This window comes from Mustelus asterias, chromosome 5 (genome assembly GCF_964213995.1).
Source record: "Mustelus asterias chromosome 5, sMusAst1.hap1.1, whole genome shotgun sequence".
NCBI classification, from domain to species: Eukaryota; Metazoa; Chordata; class Chondrichthyes; order Carcharhiniformes; family Triakidae; genus Mustelus; species Mustelus asterias.
Genome location: NC_135805.1, coordinates 62,565,840 through 62,582,463, shown reverse-complemented (window position 1 = coordinate 62,582,463; position 16,624 = coordinate 62,565,840). Strand labels below are relative to the sequence as shown.

Sequence of the window (16,624 nt, the reverse complement as noted above, 5' to 3'; positions counted from 1 at the left end):
CTGACACACTCTCCAAATGGGGGCAATGCCTTGCAAAGCACTCAGTCGTACAGACACCAGTGAAACAAGTAAAGTCTCGTCTGCAGACGCTGCTCAGACAGCAGTCTCAGAGGGATGTTAATTGGTGAAAACTACCTGCTGGGTTGCCAGATACGTTCCAAGGCCACAACTTCACAAATGATGCCCAAGGTTCAATCCTCCACATGTCAGTCAACTCTGGGTTGCCAATACTGACTATGTGATATTATAAGTGGTGTATACATATGCCAACATGATCAGAATTAAGTGCAATGCCCTTGAATGCAACCATTGCAGCAGCTAGCAACATTATGAAAATACAACATAAATTTCTTACACGCAGTGATTAAACATTAGTGCCACCTTTGTGCCCTTAAAATATCTCAACCTTTTTCTATTACTACATTTAGATGCAGCCCTGACATCCACAGCTGACATGGCGAGGAGACATATTTTGTCCAGTAGCCTGAGATGACCTTGGCAGGTGTCCTCTGGTGGTTTGAGGCCTAAAGGGCCGCAGGCTGCTGAAGGTCTCCTGGACAGGTGCAGCCTCAACAGTCTCACCTGCTGGGGACAATGTGGTTACTGGCAGAGTGGAGATGGAGAAGTAGGGCACTCCTGGAATGACTGGGATGAAGCCTCCAGGGTGCCTTCTTGCAATTCCTCCTCCCGATGTATGCATGATGGCGTCTTACTGATTCTTTGAAGAGAAGGGGAACCTGGAGGGAGGCTGAGATGCCTCACCCCATCTCGCCTAGCCTCTGCTGCATTGCACCCATGTCTAGTGTGATGGAATTCCGGGGACAAGCGCATTTCTGGCAGCTACTGAATCCTTGACTTGTCCAAGCCCTCCATGGCGGTTGCCATCTTCTCCATGGAAGAAGCCAAGAGCTCACATGCTGGAGTCAATACAATACTTATAACATGGACATACTCCTCCAACCTTCAGTCCAGTCCATGTATGGCCTTTGCACCTTTTCTAGACATTCCCCTGCCTCTCTCTGCACCTCCATCAGTTCAGAGGCTCATCATTTACTTGGGGCTCAGCAGAGGCCCATTTCCGGAAGTCCTCTGATTGTCAGAGACCCTGGCTATCAGATCCTCTGTCAGCTGCAGGCACATGTCTGTGATATGCTGACCAGATTGGGACCTCAACCCTAATCTAGAATGTGAACTCACCAAGGTGGATGTCACTGCCCTGGTGGAGTGTGCAGGTGAACACCATGACAGTGCATCCTCAGAGATTGAGATGGACAGAGGGTTGGTTTTCTGCCTCTTTTTCTTAGTCTTGATTCCAAAGAACCTGTAGTGGAGAATATAAAGAATGAGCTCAAGTTAAGCACAGTCGCTTTGGCCACATAAGTTACCACGATAATCCTGTATGTGCATTAGTCAGCACAAGACTAGAGGCATCCCCAATTGACTCTGCGGACATGCTGGACACTTCATTGGCACACTCTTGGCCATGGTCCTCCCCCACCTCAGTACTGCAGCCTCGTCCTCAGCTGGAGTGAAGAGTCTGAGGTCAGGGACCCCGCCTACAGCCTTCTCTCGCTCATGCCGATTGTCATTCCTTTTGTCTTGCAGATAAACAGAAGGATTGGATACAGGGTCCACAACGTGTAAATGAGCATGCATGTCTATAAGACGTGTTCTCCTGTGCCCAACCTAGCGAGTGTCCCACACAAATCACATTGTCCTACAGCTGGTATACTTATAGAGCACAAAGTAGCTCTGACATTCAGCCCACTTTTCGTATTGATTGCTGAGCTCTGCAAGCCTAACTCCTGTCTGGCATCCCTCTGCACTCACCACATCTACAATGCTTGCTGCCCTTATGAATGACAGATTGCAATGAAAACTCGTGCCACTTACCCTTGTGCCATGCAACAGATCTGGTTCTACCACCCAATCTCTATTCCAGGATGGAGGGTTTCACCCAGAACTAAGGTGTCACGTTATTGATTGTGTGAAAGGTGTATTGGTATCCATGATACCAGATTAATTTTCTATGTTTAAAAGCAGACATCTGTATTGACAAGTGAAGATTCTGATTTTTCACTATCTAACAGTCAGTTATTTGGAATTTGTTTTCTTCATTCTTTCATGGGTTGTGGGCATCACTGGCAGGGTCAACATTTGTTGTCCACCCCAATTGACCTTGAACCGATTGAAATGGCCCAGCAAGCCAAGGGCAATTAAGAGTCAACCACATTGCTGGATCTGGAGTCGCATATAGGCCAGACCTGTTAAGGACTAAAGGACATGAGTGAACTAGATGGGATTCACGACAATCGATAATTTTATGGTCACCATTACTGACACTAGCTTTATATTCCAGATTAACCAAATCTTCTAATTCGAACAGCTGCCATGATAGGATTTGAATTGGTGGTCCCAGAGCATTAGTCTGGGCCACTGGATTACTAGTTGAGCTCTGTAGAAGGGTCATTTGAATTCCAAACATTAACTCCGTTGTCCTCACAGCTAGCCATGATGTGGAGATGCCGGCGTTGGACTGGGGTAAGCACAGTAAGAAGTCTCGCAACACCAGGTTAAAGTCCAACAGGTTTATTTGGTAGCACGAGCTTTTGGAGCTCCGAAAGCTTGTGCTACCAAATAAACCTGTTGGACTTTAACCTGGTGTTGTGAGACTTCTTACTGTGCTCACAGACGCTGTAAGAGTTTTAACAACACCAGGTTAAAGTCCAACAGGTTTATTTGGTAGCAAATGCCATTAGCTTTCGGAGCACTGCTCCTTCGTCAGATGGAGTGGAAATCTACTCCTTGCTACCAGACCTGTTGAGTTTATCCAGCATTTTCTGTTTTTATTTCAGATTTCCAGCATCCACAGTATTTGGTTTTTATTTATCCCTGGATTACTCGTCTGGAAATATTACCATTACACAACCATCTCTCCCAAACTAACTGCAGAAAGATCTGAAAATTGAGCTGTTAAGCTTGATGAGCTGCTTCATTGAAGCACTGGGCGGAATTCTACTGGCACATCCGCCTGAGGTTCATGCGATCCTGCCTGAGGCCAACAGAAAGTGCCGTTCTCAGAGCTTCGCCGGCCCGCGGAATCAGGGCAGGTGTGCCGGTAAAATTCCGGCCATTGTGTTTGTATGAATACTGCAATTGTAAAGTTAGCTGGATTAGGTGCACAAGAAGCTAATGAATGTGGCTGGAGTAAGGATTGTGCTTGCTATTTCTCCAAACAGTTATGCCAGCATAACACTGGGGCACATGTTTTAAAAATAACTGGATCATTTAAAACAAAAGTGTGTATCTTTTTAATTGAGTGTATGTTGATTTAGTCATGGTTGGATTGTGTCCATGAGCTGGCCAAAGGCAATTACAATACAATACACTTAACATACAGAACTCTTTTATGCTATGCAATGATATGTCATTTATTTGAACAGAAATAATGTCAAGACAAAATTTTTTAACACTAGCAGTTCAACTGAAATTTTTTTCACAATACTGTATTTACAGTGATTTTTTTAAACTTTTTTTTCTTTAACAAAAAGGAAGCGTTTACACCTATCTGATAATGACAGTAAAAACACCATAAAGAACAGTCACCTGGGATAAAAAATAACTCAACTACAAGCTTCAGACCCAAAACGTTGAAATTATGCCATGAATCTACTTACTACATTTATCCCACACAGAATTTGTGTAAAAAGTATGTAGAAAAAACACCTGATGATAACAGTCGTTGACCAAGTATGAGAGGTACGGAGCAATATACAGGTAGATACGTGTCACTCGAGAGAATATCTCTCGCTGGTGAGACAGGGGTTGTCTTACCCCTGCCCCATATGTACTATTTCCATCCCATCATGAATATGGCCTCCAGAGTATTCCATGTTACATAAGGCAAGAGTGAAGGTGCATTTGATTCCAATATGATTCTGGAACAAACTGTCTGCGACACAGTGGGGCCTTCTAAGTAACACATTCTGTTGACCATTTGCTTTTTAAGTCACTTCACCTGTTATTCAAAACTAGATATAAATTCAGCAGTTGCGTATTTTTATACATTAAATAATACAGGTATTTAAATTAGCAATGCATTTTATCATACCACATTAAAGAGAGGGATGAAATTATCCCCACTATCAAAAAAAGTTACTTTAAATGTAACAAATTTACACTGAATTGCCATAGTATAAACAAGAATTACAAAATTTTGGTGAGATTAATAGGACATTGATAATGGATGAAAAATTGCAGCAATGTCACTTGGTAGTGACAGTATTTTAGTTTTGTGATGGAGAAATTAGCTAATGTAACTGTTGCTTTGAGGCAAAAGCAAATATGCCAACCTCACAAACAGCATGAACCCGGCAGGCATTTATTCTCCTAAGAAATGTGATTTTCTGGTGCAGCACCATTATCAAGCAAAAATCAACAAGCAGCGCTTTATTTAGAAAATGACATTGACTATAATACTTGTCAAGTTGAAGGAACAAGATTTCCTAATGGTTTTTTTCTCTCAAGTATTCCTTCTGTTATTGTCTGGATTTAAATACCGCGTTGGTAAATTATACTTATGTGTGTAGTGGTATTTGAACGTCTGATTACAACCTTGCACTGACTTCCATTTACCCAGTGGGTACTTTGTAAACTCCCTTGATCTGGCAGGAACTGGGAGGAATCATAAGCCATCCAGCTATTTTAATGTTGCTGTTAATGTTTGGGTAGTTGATCTGCTCACTTGATGCAGCCTCATAAAATGTATTCAAAGTACTCGAGAGAACCCTCACAGAATTTTAATAAGCTACTGAGCAGGGCATCTGCTACCAGGGCAGCTGATGAAGCCTTATGGGGAAGAAATATAGGCCCAGTAAGGAAATTGTCAAAAGTTTTCTTTGGTGGGCCAGTAGGAAAGTTTGGGCTGCTTCCATTCGAGGTCCCCCTACCCCCAAAACTTATTTAAATCCACCTGAAATTGCCCCCACCTTCCCCCTCCTGTGACATACTCAGCTGCTGGCCTCTGAGTCATCTGAACTGCTAGGGCCATAAACCGGCAATGCCTGCTTTGAGTGCTAAGCTGCACTACTGCCGGGACGCAGGTGAAGCCAAGCCAGTGAAGTGGCTCCTGCAGCTCCCAGGTTAGCATCCCAACAAACAAATTTGGCAGCGGGATGGGAACCTATGTAAGGATTCAGAGCAGGGGAAATCAAGAACAAGAGAAAAAGGCAGCAAGGAGAATAAGAAAAGGGATAGGTAGCGAAATCAAGGACCAGAATCAGATAAGGAGACAGTTAAACAAAAATAGTAGGAATGGGACAAGGAACATTAAAAGGCCTAGCCTTAAGGTTTTGTACATGAATACTTGGAGCATTCAAAATTAAAGTGGATGAATTAGAAACACAGATAGATGTAAACGGCATGATATAGTTGAGATGATGGAGACATGGCTCCAAGATGACCTAGGATGGGAACTAAACATTGATGGCTATTCAGTGTTTAGGAAGGACAAACAGAAAGGAAAAAAAAATAGGTGGAGTTGCATTGTTGATTAAAGAAGATATTGATACAATATTGAGGAAAGATATTAGTACAGACGATGTGGAATCTGTATAGGTCGGGTTGAGAAATACCAAGGGGCAAAAAATATTTGTGGGCGTAGTATATAGACCACCAAACTGTAGTGGTATTGTTGGGAATAGTATTAGACAGGAAATCAGAGATGCACGTGTTAAAGGAACATCTGTGATTATGGGTGATTTTAATCTACACATAGATTGGGTGAGTCAGATTAGTCATTGTACAATAGAGGAGGAATTTCTGGAGTGTTATGGACCAACTGGTTTCATGGACCAATAAGTTGAGGAACCAAAAAGGGAACAAAGCCATCTTGGACTGGGTATTGTGCAATGAGAAAGGATTAGTTGGCAATCTAGTTGTGAGAGAACCCTTGGTGATAAGTGACTATGATAGAATTCTTTATCAAGATGGATAGTGAGGTAGTTGATTCTGCTTCCAGGATACTAAATCTCAATGAAGGTAAATATGCTGGTATGAGGCATGAGTTGGCTATAATGGACTGGGAAACATTACTGAAAGGAAGGACAGTGGACAGGCAATAGCAGAAATTCAAGGAATGAATAGGTGAAAAACAAAAGTTGTGTATTCCGATTTGGCACAAGAGTGGAAAGGGAACTGTGGCCAAACCTTGGCTCACAAGTGAAATCAGAGATAGTATTTGATTCAAAGAAGCATAAAAATTGGTAAGAAAAAGCAATAGACCTGAGGATTGGGAGCAGTGTAAAATTCAGAACAGGTGGATCAATGGATTATGAAGGGAAAAATTAAGAAGGGAAAGTAAGCTAGCGGGGAATATAAAAACTGACTTTAAAAGTTTATTTCCGTATGTAAAGAGAAAAAGATCAACAAAAACAAATGTAGGCCCCTTAGTCAGAAATGGGGGTATTCATAACAGGGAACCAAAAAATGGCTGAGGAACTAAATTCGTACTTTGCTTCTGTCTTCACAAAGGAAGGCATGAATAATATGCTGGACGTTCTGAGGAACACAAGTTTTAGTGAGGAGCTGAAGGAAATCAGTATTAATAGAGAAATAGTTTTGGGGAAATTAATAGGATTGAAGGTGGATAAATCTCCACGGCCTGATAATCTTCATCCCAGAGTACTTAAGGAAGTGGCCCTAGAAATAATAGATCCACTGGTGATCATTTTCCAAAATTCTTTGGACTCTGGAAAGGTTTCTACAGATTAGAGGGTAGCTAATCTAAGCCCACTACTCAAAAAGAGAGGTAGAGAGAAAACAGGGAACTCTCGACCAGTGAATCCAAAGTTGTTAGAGTCCATTATCAAGGATTTCATAGCACAGCATTTGGAAATCTGCTGGAATTCTTTGAGGATGTAACTAGTAGAGTTGACCAGGGAGAACTGGTGGATGTAGTTGATTTAGACTTTCTGAAGGCTTTTGACAAGGTCTTACATAGTAATCTGCTATGTAAAGTTAAAGCGCATGGGATTGTGGGTGGCATCTTGGGATGGATTGAAAGCTGGTTAGCAGCCAGGAAGCAAAGAGTTGTAATAAATGGGTCTTTTTTCGATTGGCAGGCAGAGACCACTGGGGTACTGCAGGGATCTGTGCTAGGACCTCAACTGTTCACATTATATATTTGTGATTTGGACGAGGGAACTAAATGTATTATCTTCAAATTTGCATTTGACACAAAGTTGTGTAAGAGGGTGAGCTGTGAAGAGGATGCAGAGGTGCTTGATTTGGACAGGTTGAATGAGTGGATATAGCCATGGTAGATGGAGTATAATATAGATAAATTTAAGGTTATCCATTTTGGTAGCAAAAATAGGAAGGCGGATTATTATTTAAAAGAGTGTAAATTGAGAGAGGTGATTGCTAAAAGTGTGCAGGTACAGCAGGTAAGGCCACACCCGTAGTAGTGTGTGGGGTCTTGGTGTCCTTATTTGAGGAAGGTTTACCGGGCTGATTTCTGGGATGGCAGGACAATCATATGAAGAGAGACTAAGCTGGTTAGGATTATATTCATTGCAGTTTAGAAGAGTGAAAGAGGATCTCATAGAAACTTATAAAATTCTAACAAGATTAGACAGAGTAGATTCAGAAAGAATGTTCCTGATGGTGGGGTGAGTCCAGAACTAGGAATCATAGTTTGAGGATAAAAGGTAAACCTTTTAGGACTGAGGTGAAGAGAAATGTCTTCTCTGGAGAATGGTGAGTCTGTGGAATTCACTAACACAAAAAGTAATTGAGACCAAAGCATTGTGTGATTTCAAGAAGAAATTAGGTATAACTTTTGGGGCTCAAGTGATCAAGGGATGTGGGGGGACAGCGGAATCAGGGTATTGAATTTGATGATCAGCCATGATCAAAATGAATGGCGGAGCATTCATGGGGCGAATGGCCTACTCTTGCTTCTGTTTTCTATGAATGTTTCTATGTATCCTGTGTTTCCTGCTGGCTTCTCAGGAATTAAAAATTCACTTTTGGAGTGTAAAACATGTCAGTTCCTAGAAAGCACACAGTAAGTGATGAAATAATTAAAAAACACATGTTGAAAATAGAAATCGAAAACGCTCAAAGGACAATGAAAGTTGTTCAGCATCTGAAAAACCAATTCAAATTTCAGCTGTGACCACGAAACAAGTCGGAATGGATGAGGCCATTTTATAGGACTATAGACTAAAAAAGAACAAGAATTTGAATTTAGAAGCACAGAAAGACTTATAGAACAGAATGAAGCTATTCGTCCCAATATGTCCATGCTGCATGAAGAGGACCTATCCAGTCTAATTCCACCTTCCAGCTCTTGGTCCATAGCCTTGTAGGTTACAGCATCTCAGAAGTGTTTTTTAAAGGCATGAATGTTTCTATTTCTATTACCCTTACAAGCAGTGAGTTCCCGACTACACATTGCTTCTTTTCTACCACATGATCGGTAGGATTCTTCAGATGTTGGAGTTATATCGGATGGAGTGTTAATTGGTGGAAGATTAGATTTTCCCCCTCTTCATTTGAAAAGAAGGCCCACTGCAGAGAGCTGGCCATCTGATTGGCCTACAGCTCTGTAGTCCCAGCAGTGTCACCTGGAGTCATGGCAACTGCTGAGACCGGGCAGTCCTGAGGTTCAAAGTGCCAGTAGCTCAGGAAACTGCAAGAGGGAGGGGGAAGCAGAGACTGGAGTGAAAGGTCCCACATGGTTGGGGGGGCCATGGTCACTAATGATTTGCAGAATGGCTGGGCTGGAAAGGAGGGGGGGGAGGGGGGGAGGGGGGGGGGGGGAGGTGATAGAAAGACCTGATTGGGAAAGAGAGCAAATGAGAGGGGGCACTTTCCCCTCCCTGGGGCCCTAGGAGGGTAACCAGATGTACTTTCCCCAGTCTCTCACCTCCTACTGGTCTCAAGATTGCAGCCAGGGGAGAAGCAGTCCTTAACTGGCCATTAATTGGTCACTCTTTTGGTAAGGGCAAGGGGCCACCTTTAGCCTCACCCAACGCCTGTGAAACTTCATACTGGTTAGAGGCGGGCGATTAAGTGGTGGGCAGGGCACCCAGGGAAAATTGCAGGCTCTCTACCTCCAAATCCACTGGCAAGGCCCCATTAAATTCTGCCTGATAAAAATGTTGTTTCTATGTTTGGTTACATTAACCTGTATCTAGTTAGCGCTGCATGTTGACTATTGGGGAATTGGAATGTGAATCATGCTGTTCTAGAGACCACATGGTATACACTTGTGATCAGACTGTTCTTCTTTTGTCCACTTGACACAATTAGAACAAGTTGTATTTATATAGCACCTTTAAACATAGTAAAAAAGCACAAGGCAACAATGAGAACAGGTATTGTTGAGACCTATAGTCTGAGATGTTGCCCTGTAGAAGGCTCAGGAGGCCTTTACACAACAATTAGTCTCTTGTGATCATAAATTAAATCCCACAGAGGCCTTTCCTAACACACTAGCCATTTAACTTTTTTAATGAGGCATCTATAGCCACTTTTAAACAAACAGAAAATGTCACATTATACTTAATTTTCATTTATATTGGCACATTGAATAAGCTCTTGGAACATCGGCCAGTCAAAGAACAACTTTCACAAATCATAACTTTTTTATAAGTCAGTTTGTGGTTGGCTAGACAGCTGGTTAGTGAGGCAGAGTGATGCCAATAATGCAAGTTCAATTCCTGTGCTGGCTGAGGTTATTCTCAACCTTGCCTCTTGCCTGAGTTGTGGTGATTCTCAGGTTAAATCACCACCAGTCAGCTCTCCCCCTCAAAGGGGACAGCAGCCTATGGTCATCTGAGACTATGGTGACTTTACCTCTAGTTGCAAAGGAATTTCAATACTTTTATCGTTATCCATTGATTTTTGAACACAACCAATTAACTTTGATGACATTGTCAGGGTGTATGCTCAAAGAGATTACTGAGGTTGACTGCAAGGAAGCTGAACTAATAGTAACAGGGACACAAACACAAGAATGATTCAACATAATTTTTATGCATTAAACACCCGTTCTGCTGACTTTGCCAATCTTAGCTGCTATTGAGCTCCACTGTTTGTACTTCCTGGAAATACCCAAATATCCACGTTTCACCAATCATTCCACTGATGTGATTGGGTTAAAATTCAATAAATCATCCTGACAAGCTGGACTTTAAAATGCAACTTGTGATTGGTTGAGAGCCAATTTTAAATGATGTGATCCAAAGTCTAAAGTGTAGACAGTGGTTTAGCAGAGGCAGGGGAACAGCTATTACGGATATTGACATGATTTTGGTACCACAGAAGACTGAAATAAAACTTTAAAAATAATCAACCCAAAGTGCAATATACTCAGTGCTAATTTAGAGCTAATTCCACTCAATCACATTATTAGACAGAGTAGCCATTCCAAAGCAACTACTTTGATGTCCATCAGCCCAGATTTTTTTTTAAATGGGACTATTACTTGAATTGACATGCCATGCTTGCATACAGGTAGCATTCAAATATTCTGTATATTTATTCTACATATACACACACGTGTGTATGTGTACATATAAATTAATTAGTATCACTGTTACTCACTGCTTTAGCAAAACATTGCCATTCATTTTTATTCCCTTCCTCACTGGTGGGTATTGCCTCTATAGTAGGATGTGGCTTCACAAATGGCCATCATTCATATCTGAGCCTCAGCACTGAGAGTGTTGATATGCTTTTTGAACACACATCTAAGCCTGATCATATCCTGACCTGATCCATACAGATACACTAGAATTGCTGGATACCTATCAGAACTGGTATTTCTGGTCGATTTCCTTTCTTTAAACTAGGAGCACCGAAGTTATCTGTAGTTTTCTGGTCAGTGTCCCACCTAAGATAAAGTAACTGGGACTGAAATTGGGTATGCAAGTTTGTCAAAACATTTTTGTGGTGAGTCTGCTTATTTAGGAAGATGGTGGAATCTAAAATCGCAAATAATAAATTAAAAATGCTGAAAAGGATGAAGAATTGGGATCAGCACTTTTAGTGGGACAAATTCTCAAAACACTGGATATAATACTTTGGTCAGTTTATGAAATGCAAAAATCTTGTAGAAGTATATTGTCCGTTGCAGTTCAAAGAAAACACAGTCTGTTAGCTTTTTAGACAGTAGAAATATAGATGCTCAAAAAAAAAGCAACAACTTAAATTCCAATTTTTTTGAATAGATGACTACCTAAAAATCAGTACTTGGCCATGAGTCCTGTAGAAACTAGTTTTACTGTTTTCTAAGATAGAAATTGCATTGTTCTCTTCAGCAAAATTTTGATGTACCGACTGCTGTGTTGGGGATGCTGCCCAAACACAAACAAATTGAACATCTTCACAAGGGCAGTTCATTAACAAGAATTTGTTAGAAAGCTTGGGGAGCCCATAGTTCCCGTCTGCTTTCTCCATGGCAACACCTCGGTCAATCAGAATCAACTTGCCAACCTGTCAGTACTCTTTTCTCCTGTGGTATAAATTGTTGTAATTATTTGAAATTTGGCATTCTTGTGTTTGTCCTGATGAGTGCAAGACGAAAAGCTTCAGCAATATTGAGAATTATGTTGGACTGTACACAGCAGATATTATGCCTCCAAAATCTTACAATATTTACATAGCTGAAAAAACAGTATTAAACTATTTTGAGGGCAAGCTATGATGGGAAAATTTGGTCTGTTCCAGAATCAACTTGAAATAAAAGAAGGCACCTTTAGATTATGAACAGAAATACCTAATCTGACTTCTATAACTAACTTGTCAACAATATATAACTAAATGAAATGAGGTTGTCTGGGTACTGTGTAATACAAGAACACTCGGGAGATAAATGATGTTTCCCATTAATCACCTGATAACAGTTTTGTTCATAACAGGATTCAGAATAGCAACAAAAAAGTACATGTTATATAATCAATTAAGCAAATATGCAAACTGTTTACTGCTAAATTATGGATACTAAGCTTAACTTTCCTGAAGCATAAAAATGCTGTTTGAGCAGTGGTTTGAAATGCACGAGCTTGACCATAGATTTTTTATAGTTCACATTTCCTTTTTTTTTGGAAACTGGAAGTATTGTCTAGCAATAATGACTGCTAAACACACCTAGCTGCATCAGAAACAAAAGTTGTGTGTTCAAATAAAACTTGAGGTGAAAACCTCAAATAAGGTGAAAACTGATACTTGCAAACATCTGTCAGGACAAAGGGATATTTTGCTTACGTTCAAGAAAACTAGGTTATTTTATGAATATGCGAATAAAAATTTTAAATACAGTGCTCTGAATTTTCTAAGGATGTTTGGAGTTATATTTTAACAGCTGCAACAGTTTATGGAATAAACAGTAACGGCAGTTACTTGGTACAACTTATGTTAGTACCTCAATAGCTCTGAACATGCAATGCAAATCAAGTTCCATGAATTTATTTCCTAATTTGACCCTTAGGAAAATGGGACTTCTTTTTTAAAAATCCGTCCAATTGGTTTCTAACACTTTCTTCACCCAGCTTTAACTACCTGGTGTTCTGCACCTCAGCTACTTGAGACTTCTTACTTGAGCAGATTGTTGCTCTCAGTCACAAGAGAATGTTGTCTGCACTGCACACCAATGTACATTATCAATTCAGCCCAACTTGGTGCTCTTACAATTGAGCCCAGTTGGGAAGAATAACTTGTCTGTTTTGCACTGTGTTTCAGAGGTCTGTGAAATGGAATGCTTTACCACTTTGCAGTGATGGCACCTTTCTCCTATAACTTCTTTTACCACTACCTTGCATCTGTATACTGCTTTCCATGACTGCAGAATGTCCCAGTGTGCTTCACATCCAATGAAGTACTTTGGATGTAATTTGCTATTGCTAAGGCAAGGAGGAACAATTTAATTTCAGTTACTTCCTTGCACTCAAAAGTGAATTAGCTGAATGACGGCTGATTACTGAGTCACCTCTTTTCACTGGATTTGAGTATTTCAAATAGCAAAGACAAAAATGTCACCTGGCTCACTTGAATTATCTTTTAGTACAGCAGGAACTGCAAATGTAACACGAGAGGGACAGCTCAATCGACAGATGGCTTGTGCAGTGGGTTCACTGCACCATCAGATGAGAGTTAACAGATCTGTACTCGAGGTTGCCTACATTGTGATTACCTCAAATTAATGGCTAGCCTTATAGAGGGAAGGAGGGAGAAGTCTAAAGGCAATTTGGGTTACTTAGGTACTTATGCACACTTAGTAAGAAAGTGACAATGGCAAGGATGTTAGAAACGTATGAATTTGAAAAGTATGCAAAACAATTAAATGTTTACCATTCTTAAAAAGTTTGTGTCTGGAGTATTTTAGATTCATTGGCTCATGCATTTATATCCATCCACTTCAGTGTTTAATCCACTCTCCAAACAAAAGTTCTTTTAGATACAATTTTAAACCCAGTTAATCATTAACAGTTAAAAATGGAAATATTGGTGAATATTCAGAGCCCAATTTACAGAAGTTGATACCGGTCATTCTATGCTACTTCTAAGTGTGTTAGGTATTAGCTGTCAGTGTTTGGTTAGGCATGGAAGGTGCATAGCCTAACAATATCTTTCTGAATACCTCCTCTATTTTGTTTTTAAACACAAGTGTGCAGTGCACCAGGTAGTAAAGCAAAAGACCCAATGACAGAGTTGCAAGTGACAGTTTTGACCATCATTGTTCTACATCAGCAATTATAACAAATCTTCCCTGCTCAAAAGGCACCTTTCAAGGCAGTGCCAGAGATGTCTTTTCATTTTAATTTACATCAAATACACATCAAATTATTATTTTTTTCCTTACAAAGAAGTACAAAGAAGGTGATATTGCTCAAGTGTGAAAACTTAACTGTCTAAGTTCTTAAAAGTTTCGGTCAGATTCTGCAGAAGGTAAAATGGGAATGTCGTAACCAGATACTTTGTACAATCCAGGTGGAGAGTTCCAGTATTCTAATGATTAAAACAGAGGATGCAGGAGTCGGCTACAGTATGTAGATGAAAAACCATCTCTAATGTGTACTGAGTTATGTCGAATATTCAGAAGATTTCCTGAGTTGTTGTGTGACGTGGGCCACCGAGCTTGCTGAAAGACTACTGAGCTATTTATTGGGTCCTTCAAGGTAAAGTGAGTTGCTGTCTAACCCATTTCCTTTTGAGAATGAAGGCCAAAATCCTACTAACAATAATTAATAATCATAACAAAATAACAGCGTCATCACTGTCAAGTTCCCTGCACAAGCAAGGTATAGCACCATTGAGGATAAACCTCAGCTGTTCTGAGGAGTAATACCTAAACAGAGTATTGCTGCAGTTTAAGACTGTTGTAGTGTGCATCAGAGAAAAAAAAACATCAACAGATGAATTTTGCCTGCATCCTGATTAAGTGAACCTCCTGCTTACTTTAAGGGAAACAAAAAAAAGGTGGAAGAATTAAACAGTCACTAGGTGCAATCTTTCCTAGGCTGTTCATCAGTTGTACATTTTTCAGTCATTTCCTGGCAGAAATCTACCGTCACAGTTTGACTGCATTGTTCAAGTGAGGGCCCCCTTTCCGAGCATGTTCCTTGGTCGAATAGCCCTTGCAGATTTCCTGACGTGCACACTTCTGCGTTGTGATGAGGTGACCACTGGTCTTGATGCTGAGACCCTCCTTGCTCTGAGCAGCATTGCATACCATCTCCGACGGACTGCGTCTTCAAGAACCTCTGTTCTAATCCAGCAAGGGGCAAGGCGGCACTGCCTGTGGCCGCAGCTTCACCCATCGGCCTAAAGACTGGACAAAACTTGTGCAATGACTGTATCTGCTCTGGGTTTAACTGGACATCCCCACACACTTCTTGGCAAAGGCATGAGAAATTATCCCACAGTTCTCCCATACAAGCATTCAGCTGGTTCCTTTCTGTCAGTAACTTCTCTTTTTCACACAGCTGGGAGAAACACAGAAAAATGACAAGTTATTAAATGTAGACTCGGTTAACAGCATTTGTGCTTTTTAATGGGGTACATATTATTGCTGCATAATGTCTAGTAACGTACCACAAAATGTAACCTGAAAACAAGAATTTTAAACTAAGATCTAAGCTTAACACATTAATTCGGTATCTTTCAAAATAATAACATAGAGAGATTGATAAATAAAAGTTGGTATTGCTTATTATAATTCATGCAGGTGGGGTCAGTGAGGGATGGTTAATCTTTTTCAGGCAAGCTTCTTTCCCTCCTCAGCATGTATCATCTTTTGATATCTCCACAGTTTTGCTTTAAGGATCATAGAATCATATCATAGAATCTCTACAGTGCAGAAGGAAGCCATCCGGCGCATCCTGCCTGCACCGACAACAATCCCACCAAGGCCCTAGCCCCATGTATTTACCCTGTTAGTTCCCCTGACAATTTAGCATGGCCAATCAACCTATCCCGCACATCTTTGGACTGTGGAAGGAAACCGGAGCACTCGGAGGAAACCCACGCAGACACAGGGAGAATGTGCAAACTCCACACAGACAGTGACTTGAGGCCAGAATTGAACCCAGGTATCTGGCACTGAGGCAGCAGTGCTAACCACTGTGCCACCATGCCACCCTGAAGAATTCATGTTCTTACAGCATAGGGGAAAGAAAGAGATTCAGGGAATAATTTTGGGAACTGTGCCATCACAGCTCCCTTTATGCTCCAAAGCCAGAAAATCCTTTGAGACGTCTTTGGCTGAATGCATCATCTGACATGGCAGTGAGCTACACAGATCAAGAAGGCCTGAGGTTTGCTTCATGGTTTGTGGTGAGTTAATTTACCTCAGCAGGACAGCAGCAGGATCACTGCCTTCCCAGTTGGTGACTCTGAGCTAAAGGCGTGAGAAAAACCAGTCAATTGCTCAGCTGCATGGTCAAAGCACCTACTAGTGCTTATTATCTAGGTTCACACATGAAGAATACTGCTTGACTGACTGTTACAGAGTGCGGTAAACTGGTACATGTCCTATTATAAGCAACAGATTGGTTTCAGAGTTCAAGGAACGTGGGCAGTTGGACATTCTAAAAATGTTCCTCAATATTGCTTAGCTGCAACCATGAGAGTAGAACTGAACAACGTTATGATAAAAGGATATATCGAATAGAAGAGCAAATGCAACAGGATGCCAGGAAGAAAAAAATAGCTTGCAAACTCCACAAAGTGCCTGAAGCATTCAGGTGGCCGGAATATGTGTTGCACTGCTGTCGCCAAACTGAGGAGTGATGTTTGCATATTTTAATGATATTCTTGCAACATCTTTACAATCCTTATTTTTGCTGCCTTCACATTCCAGGTTGTTCACAACTGTGACGGATATAGGTCAGGAAATAGTCCATTTCTGGCTTCAATGCTTCTCTGTAATAAGTTCCACCACAAGCTACTGCATCTAATTATATTTCTCGGCGAAACTTGCTCAGTGGGATAATGTGTTTGCAGCATTACTCATGCTGGCTTGAAGGCCTTCATTACCAGAACAGATAGCTTCAAGAGCTGGTCAGTAAGTACATTTTAATGTGGTATTTGTTTATAAGATTTAGGCTGGGATTCT

At 40.9% G+C, this 16,624-nt stretch overlaps 1 protein-coding gene across 4 annotated transcripts in view; it reads right to left on the bottom strand.

Annotated features, from left to right (window-relative positions):
• Window positions 1–3,297: 3,297 nt before the first annotated feature.
• The window catches only part of bach2b (BACH transcriptional regulator 2b), a 249,770-nt gene continuing 236,443 nt past the window's right edge, over window positions 3,298–16,624 (bottom strand). For all 4 annotated transcript variants that reach the window (XM_078212660.1, XM_078212662.1, XM_078212661.1 and 1 more), the window contains one exon: window positions 3,298–14,993. In XM_078212660.1, the coding sequence (XP_078068786.1) occupies window positions 14,508–14,993 (486 nt within the window). In that variant the 3' untranslated portion in view covers window positions 3,298–14,507. The remainder of the gene's footprint in view (window positions 14,994–16,624) is intronic.